This window comes from Sturnira hondurensis, unplaced genomic scaffold (assembly GCF_014824575.4).
Source record: "Sturnira hondurensis isolate 20B ecotype Veracruz unplaced genomic scaffold, ASM1482457v3 Scaffold0009719, whole genome shotgun sequence".
NCBI lineage: Eukaryota > Metazoa > Chordata > Mammalia > Chiroptera > Phyllostomidae > Sturnira > Sturnira hondurensis.
The window spans coordinates 239,838-257,480 of NW_028082350.1; the positions used below are offsets into that span (position 1 = coordinate 239,838).

The following is a 17,643-nucleotide window of genomic DNA, read 5'->3' on the forward strand; positions in this document are numbered from 1 at the left end:
TTTGATGGGCATCTTTCCACTTTCTCTCTGAACAAGTAGAGGCAATAAGGAGGAGTTATTATTATTATTATCATCGTCATCATTATTATTATCCTATCAGGGGAGCGTGGAGAGGACATCAATGGAGTGGGAGGTGGTGGTAGGGAGAGGTTTTTGGCTTAAGTGATAGAAAAGTTGAGGGGTGTAGGGTGGAAATGGAGAGACTGGAGCCAAGTTCTGCCACACACGCGGGGACACTGCAGTGCTCTCAGCAGAGCTCCTGTCCCACGGGGCTGTTGTGAGCTTCTTTAGAAAGCCCCGTGTAAGAGGTGGATGTTTCTGCTTTCTTTTTCAACAAAGAATATTTCTTGAACTTTTGATGCATGTGGGTAGGGCAACAAAACCAGGCCCTTGCTTAATTAACTTCATACAGTTTATAAGGAACAGTGAGCCAGAGAGATGATATCAAATGTGTCTGGAGTTGTTAAAATGCAACGTCTTTCAGTCTCAAGGGACGTTAATGTAAAAGCCCACCAGGCGACAGTGCCCCCGTATGAGGTGAGACCTCAGGTGAACGGCTGTTAGTAAAGTTCCGTGGCACCTGTTTCCCCAAGTTATTGCATGATTGCTGTGTGTAACCTTTACTCATTTAAGGGGCTCTGCGAAACGGTGCGGTGCCGTTGTCCTCGTTTTATAGAGAGTAAACCAAGGCTCAGCTTCAGTAACTGGCCCGCAGCTGCCTCTTACCTCAGGTGCAAGTGGCAGAGCTCGCACGCAGACCCTAGGCTTGGGAGTTTAGTGCCCGATCCTGCCGAGTCCCAACGGTGTCACCTAGTGCGGAACTACGTCTTTAACAAAAATTGAACTGTGGTGTCCTCAAGTCCTTATGTGGTGAAGCATCGAGAAGGGTTTTGATAAGCTCTTTCCCTGTCTGTACAGTGGGGACAGTAGCACTCCCTGGGTGGCAAAGATGACAAGTGACAATGTATACGAGGCCCTCAGCACTGGGCTTGCAACACAGGAGGAGCTCGCTTACTTGGTTGCCCTTTTGACACCTCTGCTCTCACTCCTCCTACCCTCCCTGCTCTCTCCACAGGCCTGCACCCATCCTTCCCTTCTCGCTCAACAGCTTCCTCATTTCTCCATCTCCCACCACTCGCTGCCTGCCTCCTCCCACCCTGATCTCAAGCTCAGGCCAGTGCTGGCCGGGCAACACCTAGTCCTTAATCCTGGTACAGTCCTGGAGCAGACTGCCTGCAGTCTGGCAGCCGCAGTCTCAAACTTAGTTGCATGCTTGTTTTGGGAGAAGACATAGAAGGTAGACAAAGAAGGTCCTTGAGTGAAATGTCACACCACAGGAGCATCGGCAAGGACCCTGACTTTGGTCCTTCCCTCCAGGGCTGCCTATACTCAACTAGGGGCCATTTGGTTTTGAAAAATAAAGGCCATGGTTATAGTCATATACTTAATTGAGTTAAGTCATATACTTAACTCAATCCCCAGTTCCATCACTGATAACAGTGTGTCTCTATGTGTCCCTCCTGAGTGACCATGGGTCAGATTAACATTCCTTCGCCAGCTCAAATTTCTAACATGAACAGATCCTTCAATTCACCAGACATTGACTGAGCCCGCATGACGTGCCAAGGCTTTTCTTGTTGCTAGGGAAGGCCATCCTGGCCTTCAAGAAGCTTATATTCTGGGGTAAGAGGGGAGAGATAAGAGACCTATTACAGACAGACACAACATCAAATCCATAAATTGCTGGAAACATTGGCATAGGTATGCAAAGTGCTGTGGAACCTGGGGTGAGGAACAGTCCCTGGACCATCAGAGTTCCCCTGATGGAAGGAAAAGAGGAAGAGACAGTGGTTCTGGCAGAAGGAAGGCAGGTGGGAAAATCCTGCTTGCTCAGATTTTAGGGCTGGTGGGAGGAAGACGTGGGGAAGGTGGACTGCAGCCCAGTTACCTGGAAGGAGGGGGGGAAGGAAGGGCCTGGAAGGAGTTGGGACTTTATTGAATCACACTCAGTTGAGGAGTAATCAAAGGTGTGTCTGTTAGCTGGTTTACTTGTTTGTTTGTTTTTTTAAGATTTTATTTATTTATCTTTAGAGAGGAAAAGAAGGAGAGAAGTAGAGAAACATCAATGTATGGTTGCCTCTTTTGAGTCCCCTGTTGGGAGCTGGCCCGCAACCCAGGCATGTGCCCTGACTGGGAATTGAACCACGATCGTGTGGTTCGCAGGCCCGCGCTTAATCCACTGAGCTACACCAGCCAGGGCTGCTTGTTTGTTTTTGACTGGCCTCCAAAGGGGGGAAAATGACTCATAATTCTTTCACATTTTCCAATCACCTGTTTTTTATTTGTTGCATATTCTCACTAGGTCTCACTCAACAGCTTGCGGACTTTTTACAAAATGAGATCGATGGTTCTTTTCCTTAACATCTTTTAAACACTTTTCTTTATAATTATCACTTTTAATGGCTGCTTAATGGTTCGATTATTATGCTGTAATTTACTTACAGTGTATGGTAGAATGAAAAGGCAAGGGGTTTAAAGTCAAGTGCACCCAGTTCAAATTCCAACTCTGATTTACCATCTGTGTGACCTTGGACAAAATATCTAGTTACTCTGAGCTTAAATTTCCTCATTTGTGAAATGAGTTGATCATGCACCTATCTGACAGTGTCATTGCGAGAATTGCGTCATATTAGATGAATTGTGGATCATGCCCTGTGGAAGGTGCTTGCTCAACGAATGCAAGTTGCCCAATTTTAGTCATCGGTGCTGTTGAGCTTGATACTGTGTAGAGAAGGCAGGTGGTGATGCGCAGGCTGACCGGATGGGGCGAGGAGAGTCGGGGGGCCAGTCTGGGGGCACCAGACCTGCGCTGCCCAGCACAGCAGCCGCCAGCCCTGTGTCTGTCGAGGCCCCGGAATGTGGCTCTTCTGAACTGGAATGTGTATTGAATATAAAATAAACACCACATTTAGAAGACTTAGTATAAAACAAAACACAAGATACCTCATTAACAGTTTTTGTATTTTGTGTTGAAACGATAATATTTTAGATGTATTGTGTTAAAAGGTAATATTAAAATTATTTTCACTTGTGTTTTCATTGTGGCTACTGTAGGTTTTTTAGATGATGCAGGCAGCTTGCCTTGTGTTTCTCTGGCTGCTGATGCCAGAGCCAGGGTCCCCAGGACTGACCCAGTCCCAGGGTGGGGAGTCGGGGAGAGTCAGAGTGAAGATTGAGCCCAAGTCTGCGCAGCTGATTGGGAGGTGAATGTCAATGTAGTTTTAGGGAAGACAAGAGTAGATGAGTTCAACTGTGTGGTTTTATAAACAGGTCAGGAGGGGGTATTCTCTGAGCAGTGACATGAAAGACAAGCATATGGTGTAGACCGGAGTAGCTGTCCCTGCCTACTTGAAGAGCTGGCCATTCTGGCTGTCACCACATCCCGCACTTCTGTGCTAAGATAACCGACCAAAGCGCTGGCTGCAGGGAAGTCCGGGGAGCGCTCCGCTGCTCTGCTCCAGGACTGGCTCACAGTGGAGCTCCGGATGTCCCCACCGCTCCATGTGGGGCACTCCTGACACGTGCAGTATGCTGGGGTCACAATAGATGCGAATGGGGCTACACAGAAACACAGAGGTTGGAGGGGAAGGATTCTTCTGCAGGGAGGGTGAGCGCTGTCTGCCCTGTGAGACCCTGCCCAGCGGTCTGTCTTCATCAGCTCTGGTTTGGAGTTCTCAGGGAAGGGGCATTACTGCTTTGATGGGTCCCTAATGGATGTATTGGGTTGGCCAAAAATGTCTGCTTAGTTATTTTCCATAAAATAGACACATTTTTCACTTTCACCAGTAGCTTTATTGACTTGGATATTTTGAGTATGTCGGCTATCTCCTGCTATTGGCTTCTAGTGGGTAGAGGCCAGGGTTGTTGCTAAACATCTTCCAATGCATAAGACAGCCCCACCGCAAAGAATTATTTAGCCAAAATGTCAGTAGTACCAAGAAACTTCACAAACCACTTTTGACACCTTCTTCGTACACTGCACAAATCTTTTTTGCATTTCAGTTGCATTTTTGCCTTTCTTGAAATAGTAAAGCATAGTACTCCGAAAATGTAGTGTGTCTTCTTCCATCTTTGATATTAAAATGGCTGCACAAAAATTCACCAGTTTTGATAAGAAATTTTTAAAATGCAGGCTGATATGACAGCTGTCACAATACATTCTAGCAAAATTGTTTTCGAATGAAGTTTAAGACAACTAAGTGCTACTAGAGACATCGTTTGGAAAAAACCTAATGAACGTTTTGGCCAACGCGGTACGTGGACAGGGTGCTGAGGCAGGTTTCTGGGTGGCGTTTCAGATAACAAAATACTGTTTAGGTTTTAGAGCCAGGAGTTGAAATTGTGCTTGGCCCTTGAAAATCCACTGTACCATCTCCTGCAGGGTTGTTTGGATGTAGGGCCTTAAGAATCTAAATAAAAAATAGAAGCAAAGAAATCATAAGAACTTTCATATACTCTTCTATAGTCGGTTCCCCCTGAGGAGAGTGTAGGGAACCACAGACTTGGGATGCATCCCTGTGAGGTAGAAAGCAAAGTAGAACATCACGTGTGGAAGGCAAAACCCAAACCACAGCAAGGACCAGCTCTGCCTTGGGTTGAGTAGTTTCATCCGTCTCAGCCTGCCTGGCTTTGGCGTAGGGCACGGCCGATAACAGAAGGCCTCTGTGACGGATACTGGTGTCACAAAGGCAGGGCACCGTCTTGCTGCTAAAGCTACTGCCACCCATTTGAACCCTGATGGTAGTTGTCAGTTGGGTAGAGAGGTTCAAGCCTTGGCCAGCAGTAGTAAAACTATAGGAGTGTGTATATGATTTGTTCATTCAGAAACCATCTCTTGGGCTCGGCCCAGGTACTAGACACCCTACGTGTGTCGTACACCCAGGGTACTGCTGGTACTTCAGCTGGAAGAGTCTGGGCAAGTTTTTATAGCTTTTATTTCTACCTTGATTCTAAATTTGGGATGTTTACAGTCACAGAATGAACAGCTAGCTTTGTTTCACAACTTAGGAACCTGATTCTCTATTCTTTGAGGAATTCTTTAGTATCTCAGTTACCAATTTTACTTTTTCTGAGAAGTTGGGAGAAAAGCGCCCCACGCCCTCTGCACGTTTTCTGCCTTCTGTCCCTTCCGAGCCTGGGGGAAGAGCACCTCTGACCTCAGGGAGCCCCGAGTCCCGCTTCTGGCAGATCCACTCATGACAAGGCTTCATCTGCCAGGCGGCCCACTCTCCATGCAGAGGCCCCGTGTGCCCGTGGCTCGGCCGTGGCAGACCACAGCTGTCATGTCTTCCTCAGCCACCTGTCAGCCACGGGAGGAAAAGAACCCCAACCCTGCAGGCTGGTGGGTCTTCTGTCCCTTCAGGAATTTATGTCTAAAGTGGTTTCATTTCATTGACCTGTGACTTCCCAGGGCAACTGAAGAGCTGGGAACTGGCCACTGGCCTGACACCTGGGGAGGAAGATGTCGCTGGCTTTGTGACCTTACAGTGACATGGGATTAGGGATAGAGTGGCGCTGGAATGGCTCTGCATAGGCAGCTGAATAAATACGAAGGTGTCTGTGCTCCCCAGCCCCGTGCCCACCTGCCACACTCTCTTCCACAGACTCCCAGACTCGAGGCTGGGCACACCTGCACACACAGAGAGCCACGAGCTCCCTCCCCTGAGCCGATGTGCGCCCCACTCTGCTCTCCTGGGAGCCCCCATTTCTCACCTATCCCCATCCACCTGAACCCCAGCCCAACACCACCATCACCTTCCTCACTCCTCAGCCCCAGGTTCAACCTTTCTGCCAGCCCAGGCCTCTCCAGGTTACTGCTCTCTGCATACCTGGTCCTTCTGAAAGGACGAAAGAGAGAAAGAGGGAGGAAAAACAGAAAGGAAGAGGGACACAGAAGAACGAAAGCACGGAAGGGGCAGTGGTGCCCTGAGTTACCTCACTGCATTACAATGAGTATGGACTCTATTAAGCTCCGTTCTGCCTGTTAGTGTTTCCCGGGGCAACACAGCCCCCATATGGCAAGCATGCAGCAGATTAGGATAGGCCCCTGGGCCTCATTGAAGGGGGGGGGGCTTGACTGGCAGTTGAACCCCCTACCCACCTCCCCCTATGCCTCACACTTGACACTGCCTGTGTTTATCTAAAGCAAGGGAGGGGGGGGCATTTGGAAGGTTTTTGTCCACTCTGAGGGAAGGGGAGAGGAGGCTGGAGGCAGGGTGGGGAGGCGTGGGAGGGGGGAGGCAGTGGAGGTGGGATGGAAAGGCAGGAGGGAAGGCTTCATAAATATTCAAGAGGAGCATGAATGGAGGGAGAAATAAAGCAGATGGAATTCGTGTTAAAGAACAGCACAATCACCCTGTTTTGAGCCCTCCAAAAACAAAACAAAAAAAAGAAAAAGAAAGGAAAGGGAATGGCCTTCTAGGAGAGGAGGAGCTGCGTTTATCCAGTTAGCAGGGTTGTCAAATTGAATTTATGTGGAATAGGGATGGGGGTTGAGGAGGGGTGTAGAAGAAAGGAAGTGGTTTTCCTTTGCTCTCCGTTCTTTTTTTTTTTTTTTTCCAGTTTAGCAATAAAGGTTTGCGGTCCTCCTGTCCCCCGCAGGCTTCTTAAAAAAATCTCTTTAAAGAAATGAGGCTACTTTCAGGCAGAGGTGTGTGTGACAAAAAAAGGAGACTCCTCAGTAACTCCTTCCTCAAGTGGTGGGGGTGGGGGGGGAAGATCAGAATTGCCCGGTGGGCTAATCAAGAGCTTAGACTTTCCCTTTACTTGGAGGCAGAGGTGGTGGCTCTCTGGGGGGCATCCCCAGAGCCAAGGGGCTGTGTCCAGGCCCCTCTCCCCACCTCAGGGCCATGGGGAGGGCCCTCCCTCGCCTGAGTGGAAGTGGGCCCTGTCTGTGTTTGTTAGCAGCGTGTTACAGATATTGGGCTCCGTGAGAATGACAAACCCAGGTTTTGCTTATCTATTCCCTTCTCAAAAGCCATCAGTAGTTCCCACCTGTCTATGGTATGTATTTCAAACTTTTCCCCTAGTCTCCCACCGCGGGCCGCACCCTCGATTTCCTCCCTTTTCTCCTTTAATTCTTCCAGGATGGTCTCCAAAGTGGGGTGCGAGTTCCTAAAGGGGAAATACAGTGTCCATTCGAACAGTGGAAGAAAATACCAGAGGCTCTCTTATTGTTTATTTCTTCCTAGAAAAGGAATAGGAGAGAAATGAAGCTTTCCCAGTGTCTAAGGTCGGGACTGACAGAGGCACCTTAGTCCGCGGGCCCGTCGGCCGTGCGCCACAGCGCACCCAGCGATCCCGCTGCGTGCAGGTCTCGACCGTGGGACCTCTCGGCCTTTCATTCACTCCTCAGCCTTCCAGTTCTCTGTTAAGTGGATTTACAGATTATATTATTTAGTTTTAACTACATTACCTCTCACAAAAGGACAAGTGGCTTAAAGAGATCGCTACAAAGAAACTGGGATGCAGAGTGTGCGGAAATCCAAGCACAGGCAAACAGGGAGAAAACAGCAGAGCGACCCCTGTCAAGCCACATTAGGAAGTAAAAACGATGATGATGGAATCACATCTGACGAGAAGTCCCCAAGATAATTAACATTCGCGCAGACTGTGTGGAAGTAATTCCATCCGTGTTGTTCGTGATGAACCTAATCCTAAATAGGCACCCAGTGGTAGCTCAATGATCCTACAAAACAACCGTGATTAACAAGCCATTAAAGCACGGTTTCACTTCCACCTACTTTTTTACACTTTAGTTCAGCAGTGCACACATTTGATTTATAAATACATTCACATGCATGAGGGATATGTGCCCAGAATGTTTTACTCGTGAGAGCAAGATCCGAAAAATTAGAGACTCCTGCTCGATATCAGCAGCCAAATTGCTTGGCGCGCCCCCCTCCAAACTCCCGCGTCCCCACCTTCCTGCAGTGCCTCTGTCTCCTTACACGTGCGTGTTCCGAAGGCCCAGCTTCAAACCCTGGATCCCAAAAACCTTTCCTGAAAACATGCTCTCCTCGCTGGGCTCTCACTTGCCATGTTATGTTCGTGGCTGAATTGGTGATCGGTGAAGTTTTAGAGGAAGATGTTACAGGAGGGCGATCCCCACACTCCGGTGGTTTTGTGCAGCAGAGGTTTCTGTCTTCTCCGGGCACGGGTGGTGCTGCCTCGCGGCTGGAGAAGCAGCTGCCGTGGAAGCAGTTCTCCAGTTCTCCAGCTCTAAACCGCCTTGGTCTGGAAGTGACACGGGGCTTGCTCACTTCCTTCCACCTGGTTGGCTAGTGCATGGCCCTAGGCTAAAAGCAGAGAAGACTGGGAAATGAGGGTCTTCTGGGTGTCTGCTGAGCACTAGCTGGCTGACGGCCCACGTTTTGCTTTAAGGTTCTCCGGACCGAATCCACTTTCTATGACAGTGGTGGCTGGCATACTTATATGTAGTAGATTGCAGTAATATTTTCTTTCTTCCCAATAGTAATAAAATGGAAATACACAGTTTTTAAATAGAAGACTCATACGCAAAATTTGGGAAGCTTCCAGTGGAAGTGAGCTGTGTCCCTTCTGGGCCAGGCAGTTAAGAGCTGGAAAACTAGCCCTATGTGGCCATTTAAATTTAAATTAAAAAGGCAATTCCTCAGGCATATTAGCTATAGTTTAAGGATTTAATAGCCACGAGTAGCTAGTGCTAGCGTTTTGGACAGCACCAGTACAGAATGTCTTCATCGCTGCAGGAAATTCATTGAGAAGTTTAGGGGAAGAACAGCAAGAGAGTGTTCTAGATTAGGGTAAAAATGATAAAAGCGTGAAAGTGGCCATACAGAAAGTTCTGCTAACAGACAATGATCTAAGTAACATTATTTTTATGCACCAGAAAGTAAATTTAAAAACACTGCAGTAAATTCTAAAAGCTCCTAGTGGTTGGGTAACCCGGCCCCCAAGAGGTGGTGTCGGGACCGTGGAAAGGGCACTGAACCAGGAGTCTGACCCGACTTGGACCCTGAAGTCTCCCTTCTTAGTTAGCTGGGAGATCTTCTACAATCACTCTCTTTTCTCATTGATAATGCTCAATATCCATTAGGATATTCTAAGCTATTATTTTATTTTCTCTAAAGGTCCCCCCTCATTTAAAATGCTTCCCTTTAATTAGGTCTGTGGGTACAACGTTTTAAGTAAAAATGACCTTTTCAATCCCTCTCTTAAATCTGTCTCAATTCACACATTCAGCCCTCCGAGAATTAAATTCACTTGCTTCCCCACTGTCTCCCCCAGTGCCACGGCCCTGTGCGGGGACACCCCTCTCTTCCTGGAGGCCCGGGCAGCCAGCACTTCCTCCGCCACTTGGCACCACCTTTTAGGATGAACGCTCCTCTCCACCTTCGAAGAGAGTTGGGACAGGTGAATTTCACTCGACAGAATCGGGAACATGGGAAGAATGTCATGTGGGGTTAGAAATATTTCTTTTCTTATGGGCTAGCCCCTCCCAACCAATGGCATGAAAATTTGCCAGCTCTGTTCCTTGCCACTGAATGTTTTAAGAAAGTCTTTTCTATGCTCTCTGCTAGATCACACACTCTCCTATTCAGCTCCGCTTGGCTACTGGTCATAGGCCATCCAAAGGGTGTGTTTTGTGTTTTAGATCATGGAGGCCTCCCTTCTGAGGGAGCTGCAGGGGCCGGGGTGATCCGAGTGACTCGGGGCCCTTGTCTCTCTCTCTTTTGCTCCAGCCAGTCAGCTGCCCTCTTGGGGGAAGTTGGAGCTGGCCATCTCCTGCCGATGGCCAGCTCTCAGTTGTTTGTAACTTTCTTGCAAAATAAATACAGAGGCTGTAATTTCCCATGCTCATTCTCAACCTCAGAAGTGCATTCTGTTGTTGTTGTTTTTGGAAAGGTTCAAATATGTCTGCTTGGTGATTATTTCAGTGGGAACATGTATGTCAGCAGTTAGAATTTTCAGACGGGACTTGTGTTTCATGTCCAAATAGCTCTTTAAAAAGCAAGAAGCTAAACCTCAGGAATTAATGTCAAGAATTCATTTTTCTTTATTTTTTTTCGATCTTTCCTCTTTTTCTGAGAAAATGCATAGAAAGTAAGAATCTTTGAAATGAGAAAGAAAATAGACATACTTTGCATTGCTGAGAACAGTGACAGGCCTTACTGATGATGCTTTCAGCCAGCTTTGAACTTGGACCTGTTCATTTCACAATGTGGCAAAGTCACACTGCACATGGTACTCCAGTTGTTTTTACTTGCTTTTTTTAAATCATTAAAGCAGAGTGCTCAGAAATCTGTGTCTATGGAACTATCTTTCTAGACCAAACTCACTGGGTGACTTGGTCCAGGAGGTAACCAGTCACCCAGCTGTTAAATAAGGTGCGTCCCAGTCACAGGGACCCCTGCTGGGCCCCACATGTTTGTCACACTTCTCTTTGGTGGAGGAAACCTCACAGTGTCCTGCTTCGGGGTCCTTAAATGGTACCTGCTCATAAGTTCGTTGTGGGAATTAATGAGTTAACTCCTTCCTCCTGCTTTGGGGACCTGCTTCCTCTCTCTCTCTCCCTCCCCAGGTACATTCTTTTCTCCTTGTTGCTTTTAAAAGCAGGATGGTGGCAGGCAGCAGCAGTGGGGTCTGTTTCCATTTTGAACCTTATAAATTACGGAGGCTGCAGAAGTAACAGGAATTGTTTGGCTGGTCCTTGTGAAGCAGGAGGGGGTCGGAGCTGAATTTCCTCAGTAAAACCGTTGTGGGCTTTACAACCCAAACACCTCTGCAGCCACCCTGTGCTCAGATAAGAAACAGCCCTCCTATCTCTCTATTGGTCTTCTTTTTCGCCCCTTATTACTTTGTATTCATTTTCTGTCTCCCTGCCTCCCTGCCTCCCAGGTCCCTCCCTCCCTCCCTCCTTTCCTTCCTTCCTTGGGGCTGGGAAGGAGCAGGTGTCCACAGACTCCTTAAGAACTTGGGGAAACTGGAGGGCATCATGGATACTCAAGTTCTCTAAATTCCTGTCATTGGTAATCCATGCAGTGTTCTAGATAAATGTTATTTCATTGGGGGAAAGTACACAGTTAAAACAAGTATCTGAAAAATTGAGAGGACACCAAAAGCTTGCTTTGGTATTGGTTTGTACACATGTTAATGACCTTTTTCTCTAGAAATCACTTCTAAAGTTCCTCACTGTTGTACATCACCCATAGTGCAACCCTGCCAGGCACCCACTGGGCGCAGAGCACTGGTAGAAAACATGTGAAAAGGCTACTGTTGTGGTTAAAAGCCCAGAGCTTTGGAACGAGCCCAACCAGGGTTCCATTCCAGGCCTGCAGCTACGTGAGCTAGAGCAAGTTACTAGCCCCTGGAACACAATGTTCTTACCTGGGAGGTGGGGCTAACAGCCCCGCCTTACGAGGTTTTATGAAGACTAGAAGAAAACCTCCTCGGAAGAGCTCATGGAGAAACCTGTGGTGGTAGAAGCCTGTCCCGCTCCCACGCCAAACACCCGGCCTCCAAGCCCCTCCCAGACCCTCTCATATCCTTTGCAGATTTCCTTTATTTCACTCTGCTAATAACACGACACTCTGATTTACTGGATTGTCCAAAAAAGTGCAAAACCTCTCTATACGAAGAGGAAAGTATGTTAACTTGTCAAGAGAGAACTTTTGAAAAGCTTCTTTTAAGTTTTCCTTTCACCTTTTATAGAAGATTCCCCCTTGTCCTTTCCCAGAGCCGCCGGTGGAGGAGTCTCTGACGTTGAAGACACAAGGCAACGGGAGGGGTTAAAAATCGAGGGCAAGAACTCTTTCCTGGAAAACGCACTGAACGTCAGGCTGGTCCTCGACCTGGTTTGGAGGGTGCTCGCTGGCCAGAGTGAATGCGGCCCTCTCGTCTCTCAGCAGCCAGGTAAGAAGCCAAAGGGCCAAGGGAGCTTGGAGAAGCTAAAGGTTTAGGCGAGCCCCTGCACGAAGCCAGAGCCCCGAAGCCCCGCCCTCATCCCCTGCGTCCGCAGGGATCCTGCAGGTAGGCGGGACTTCAGAGTCGGGAGAGCACCTCAACTACTACTGGTTTTTCAGTGGTGACTGTAAGTCTTTGAAAGAGTCGCTAGTTAGATAACTGGTCCAGAAGAGTTAACGTTTTGAATGTATGTCATCCTCCTGGAAATTACTATTAATATTTCCACCTGTGCATAATTCAGGACAGTGCATCCACTGTGTGGATTGTCAGTTTGTTGCCTTCACTGTCACTGAAGCTCACTCTGCTGCCTCCCTGCCACCAGGGAGGATGTTGACACACTTTCCTCGTTGGCCCGATGTCTCTAAGCACAGCAGTGAAAAGCATGGAAGCGGAATCTTGGTTTCGGCTGTGACAGAAGTGTGCGTTACAGTGCACACTGGTCTCTCTGTGACTTCGATGAATCTGTTAAGGGTTGTGGCTTAAAGGAGGCTGAAAGACTACTGTGGCAGTCAGTGAGAGGGTGGCTGGTAGCTGAGGCAGGTCAGCTGGGGCTGGAGGTGGAAGGGGCTCAGGTCGAGGTCCCCAAAGGAATGTTCTGGGGCAGAGAGGCCGCATGGTCTGTCGTCATGAGTGCAAATTTTGCAGAACTAAAAAATGCCAGAATTCCAGCAGCAGGGGAAAGAGAAGGTGGGGGCCTCGGCTGACATGTGGCTATTGTTGGGTTTATGGGTCTGGAGGTTACTCACAGCTGCAGACGGCGGGTTGATTCTAAGAACAAAACAAAAAGTTCACAGAGACATGGGTACAAGATCAGGAACAATCAAAACCTGAGATCTTTGATGTGTCCCTGAGACCTCAGGACTCCTTCATTACTAACATCCCCTGAACGGGATTCATCTGCACCGCAGGAGGGCAGCGCTGTCCGCATGGCCCATACCAGTGGTACGTGGCCAAAGGCATCTGGCCTCCTGCAAACAGGTGGCCACAATGGCTTTATCTTTTTCTAGCATCTATGGCTGGTGGTGCCCTGGGCAAGGCTCTAGCATTCTCACATCCTAAACTCACGGGCTAGCCCAAGGTGTGGGGGTTAACTTAGAAGAAGCTTCTTTTAGATGAGAAAAGAAGTCGGCGAGGGAACAAAGCCAGGCTCTATGGCTTCCCTATGGGCATCCCAGGCCTTCTCACCATGGCCATTTCTCTGTCACACAACAGAGTGGTGCAGGGGACTGCGGGATCTCTGTGAGTGACCCTGGTGGCTTATGGGACCTTGGCTTTGGACGCTCTGTAACACACCGTGCTGCGTGGGATGATGACGACTCGTGGAGGAAAGAGGCCCAAGGTCGTACTCACCTGCCTCTTCTTAGCCGCTGCAGGCTGCATCGCCGACCTGGGTGAGTGCTGCCCCCTCCCTTTCTCAGCACGAGCCTCTCGGGGAAACACCTCGCCCCAATGTCAAATGGCAGCATTGTGTATCCTACCAGAACCCTTTCAAAAGCTCTCCTCCTTCAGCATTCCCAAGAACACTTTATTCCCACTGGCCTCAGGGACACACTTAGTACTACAAGATGAGAAATGATCTCAACAACATCATATGGGTTATTTGGGGTATTTTAATCATTTCCAGTACATACCAGAGGAGGAGGAGGAACAATAATAATAACTGCCTTTTACTGAGGATTTATTATAGGAGATTATGGCAGGCAGTTTGCATTATTTCCAAGCTTCACAACAACCCTCTGAGACAGTATTATTAGCCCCATTTTACAGAATAGAAACTGAGAGCCAAAAAGGCTAAAGTCACATGGCTCAGAGCCGTGGGGCTGGGATTCACACTCAGGTCGGTCCGACTCCAGAGCCTGAGTGCTTGTCCCAGCACAGGGACAGGTTGGCGAATGGACCCACGCACAGTGGAGTTCTTTAGAGGAAGGTCAACTCCTCTGGGTTGTCCAGCTCCGAATGGCTGCCTGGGTGCTGCGCTTCTCAAAAAGTCCCATTGTTGGATTCTTAAGAGTGTCACTTCGTTGCTGTGTCCTTCTTCTTCCTCCAGTCGAGGTCCCTCAGGTGACTGTCCAGCCCCCTTCCACCGTCCAGAAGCTCGGAGGAACTGTGATCCTGGGCTGTGTGGCGGAGCCCCCGGGCGTGAACACCACCTGGCGCCTGAACGGGAAGGAACTGAATGGTTCCGATGATGCTCTGGGCGTCCTCATCTCTCGCGGGACCCTCGTCATCACCGCCCTCAATAACCGCACCGTGGGACGGTACCAGTGTGTGGCCCGGATGCCTGCAGGGGCCGTGGCCAGCGTGCCAGCCACTGTGACATTAGCCAGTGAGTGCTGTCCCTTTGCTCCTGCGCCATGGTGCAGTCTTCCTTCTCTCCCATTCCCTCTCTTCTCCCCGACCCTACATGACCCGTCTGTAGTCTTGCCATAAAAGGGCTCCCAATCATTGAAAGTTTAAATTGGAGTGTGGTAGCTGCTCAGCGGTCCCGATGGTGGGAGGGCCACATGCCCTTGTGATGCCACTGTCTGAGTGGGGGACGTGGAGTGTCCGGCGTGAGTGTCTAGAAAGAGGGGAACTTGACATGGTTGGACTGTGTCTGTGGGTGCCAACGCAGGACCCCACCATGTCTTTCTGCATGGTCACTCTGTGGTTTTGGGTGGTCGTGCCAACTGCTCACTGTCCCCTCCATCCTCTGCGAAGCAGTTGTAGTGGAACATTTACGGGGCTCTGTGTGGTCTGAACAGGGCCTGCCCGTCCCATTCCCTGTGAGGGGCAAGCATATTACAAAGGCCTGGATTATAAACAGTAGAACAGTAAAAAGAAAACTGTGAGGAAGGCCTAAAGAGAAGAGAGACAAGGGAGGGATTCGGTGACAGTTTGGTCCAAGGAGGCTGCCAGGAGGGGACTTCGTGCTACTCTCATGTCTCAACAGCACGTGGCCTGCCGTGGCGCCCAGACACAGCACACATGCTGCCCAGTGTCCCACCCACTGTTCAAACGTCAAATGAGACTCGACTGATTGACTCAAGTTCCGAGGGCTAGAGAGCAGCCCTGACACCCATCCTTACGGACTGAGTCCAGAGTTAGGGTGCTAAGAATTATCTCCCCTTTCCTGGATCCTAAAGTGTAGGGCTTGGGGAAACTTCAAGGTGTTTGGATTTAAACTGTGAGGTCTTCAGAGCTTGTCCCCCTGTGACTTAGTGGTGCCCCTTCTCCTTGACAGCCTTGCTTTGGGCTTCTATGTCCTGCCCCCATCACCCTCCTGGTGGGGTGGCTCCAGGAGGTTGGTCTTTAGGTTGGGGGTCATGCCTAAGGCAGCAGACTTCTGAAACGCTCCTCTGTCAGAGTCAGCCGGGGTCCCTGGGCTGGGAGGCGGGAGTCCTGGGAGGAGAGTGATGAGAGATGGGGAAGTGAGAAAGCCGGGGAGAAAAGACTTCTCTGCCCTCTGGTTCTCAGATCCCTGGAGGGACTCCACTGCATGGGAACCAGTGATCCAGCCCTGCCCTTTCCTCAGAGGAGGGAGAAGGCAGGGTGGGGGCCCTGTCTCCCCAGGGGGCCAGGCTGAGTCTGGGCTGCTTCTTGGAGCCCCTCCGGCCATGAGGTCCACTTTGTGGCAGAAGGAGCACCCTCTGCATCTCTGCCTGCTGGGCCTCTGGGTGGCAGGCTGACAGCCGAGCCCTCCCCTCCAGCCGTGCTTGTGGGGTGGGTGGGGGACTGGGGAGACTTGGGTAAGGATGGGGAAGGGTGCCGAAGGGTCATCCCTTTGTAAAAGGAAAGGTCGAGGTCAGAGCTACACTTCCTACCATCACAGGCCTCTTATATTTTTAAATTATGATTAAAACCATGTTATAGAAAGTTTGGACTATATAGAAAACAGCATTTCTCCTAAGCCCGCCGCCGTCATACAACCGCCATTGTCATTTCACAGTCGCCCTTCCGGTGTGTGTGTCCATGCCCATGTGTGTTCACACTGCTGTGTTCACACTGTCGTAGTGATGCTACTGAGTGTGTAGTCTCTACCCCTATTCTCTTCCCTTGACACCGTATGATAAGCATTTTTCATGGGCCATATGACGACCATTTTTACCTTTTCTTTCCTGAGGATAAAATGCACCCAGTAAAGCGCATGGAGCATGCTAATGTTAAGTGGATGACCTGGTGCGTGTCTCACGTCTGCACACGGAGTAACCGCTATTCCAGCAGGCTCCCTCATGCCCCTTTCTCGTTACTCTGCCCCCATGCCCCACCAGGGCCGGGTCACTGGTACTCGTGGCCCTAAAATGTCCCCCGAGTGTCTCTACCACAATGTAGTGAACGAACGCCTTTCCTATTGCCAATGAGGTTGCTTCCCGTTGTTCATTGGTACAAAGAAGATGTGCTTTTTAGCAACGTTGGGGCCTTCGAAGGGTAATGCTGCTCATCTAGGAGGAGAGGTCATCTGCAAATGGTCAGCGCAGGTCTGTGAAGGCTCAGAAACTCCATAACTGTTCATTTGGCCTATTCATTTGGCCTAATTAGAAGCCAGCCCACACCTTTTTATTGATTGCAAGAAGGGAGAGTTGGAGAGTAGAAGATTTATACTGGGGCCCTCTTTTTACTTCAAGGTGTATCTGTGTGAGGAGAGACACTTTATAGTTTTATTTTTAAAAAATTCCTGGCCACCTCTTTCTCTAGTGCTTGAAGGGGTCTGCAGTTGGCAGTGAGGACAAAGGGAAGGGGTTGGTTGCAACACAAAAAGGCCCAGTGAGAGAAGGGGNGGGTGGGGGACTCGGGAGACTTGGGTAAGGATGGGGGAGGGTGCGGAAGGGTCATCCCTTCGTAAGAGGAAAGGTTGAGGTCAGAGCTACACTTCCTACCATCACAGGCCTCTTATATTTTTAAATTATGATTAAAACCATGTTATAGAAAGTTTGGACTATATAGAAAACAGCGTTTCTCCTAAGCCCGCCGCCGTCATACAACCGCCATTGTCATTTCACAGTCGCCCTTCCGGTGTGTGTCCATGCCCATGTGTGTTCACACTGCTGTGTTCACACTGTCGTAGTGATGCTACTGAGTGTGTAGTCTCTACCCCTATTCTCTTCCCTTGACACCGTATGATAAGCATTTTTCATGGGCCGTATGACGACCATTTTTACCTTTTCTTTCCTGAGGATAAAATGCACCCAGTAAAGCGCATGGAGCATGCTAATGTTAAGTGGATGACCTGGTGCGTGTCTCACGTCTGTACACGGAGTAACCGCTATTCCAGCAGGCTCCCTCATGCCCCTTTCTCGTTACTCTGCCCCCATGCCCCACCAGGGCCGGGTCACTGGTACTCGTGGCCCTGAAATGTCCCCCGAGTGTTTCTACCACAATGTAGTGAACGCCTTTCCTATTGCCAATGAGGTTGCTTCCCGTTGTTCATTGGTACAAAGAAGATGTGCTTTCTAGCAACGTTGGGGCCTTCGAAGGGTAATGCTGCTCATCTAGGAGGAGAGGTCATCTGCAAATGGTCAGCGCAGGTCTGTGAAGGCTCAGAAACTCCATAACTGTTCATTTGGCCTATTCATTTGGCCTAATTAGAAGCCAGCCCACACCTTTTTATTGATTGCAAGAAGGGAGAGTTGGAGAGTAGAAGATTTATACTGGGGCCCTCTT

The 17,643-nt window shown here is 49.3% G+C and overlaps 1 protein-coding gene across 4 annotated transcripts in view; it reads left to right on the top strand.

Moving 5' to 3' along the window:
• The window catches only part of BOC (BOC cell adhesion associated, oncogene regulated), a 73,508-nt gene that overhangs the window by 23,155 nt on the left and 32,710 nt on the right, over window positions 1-17,643 (top strand). Inside the window, exons 1-4 of one of the 4 annotated variants that reach the window (XM_037057381.1) lie at window positions 9,366-9,453; window positions 11,777-11,952; window positions 13,216-13,394; window positions 14,051-14,329. In XM_037057381.1, the coding sequence (XP_036913276.1) occupies window positions 13,310-13,394; window positions 14,051-14,329 (364 nt within the window). In that variant the 5' untranslated portion in view covers window positions 9,366-9,453; window positions 11,777-11,952; window positions 13,216-13,309. Of the gene's footprint in view, window positions 1-9,365; window positions 9,454-10,980; window positions 10,992-11,776; window positions 11,953-13,215; window positions 13,395-14,050; window positions 14,330-17,643 lie in introns of those variants that run through there. The other 3 variants (XM_037057380.1, XM_037057383.1, XM_037057379.1) reach the window with 3 other exon arrangements.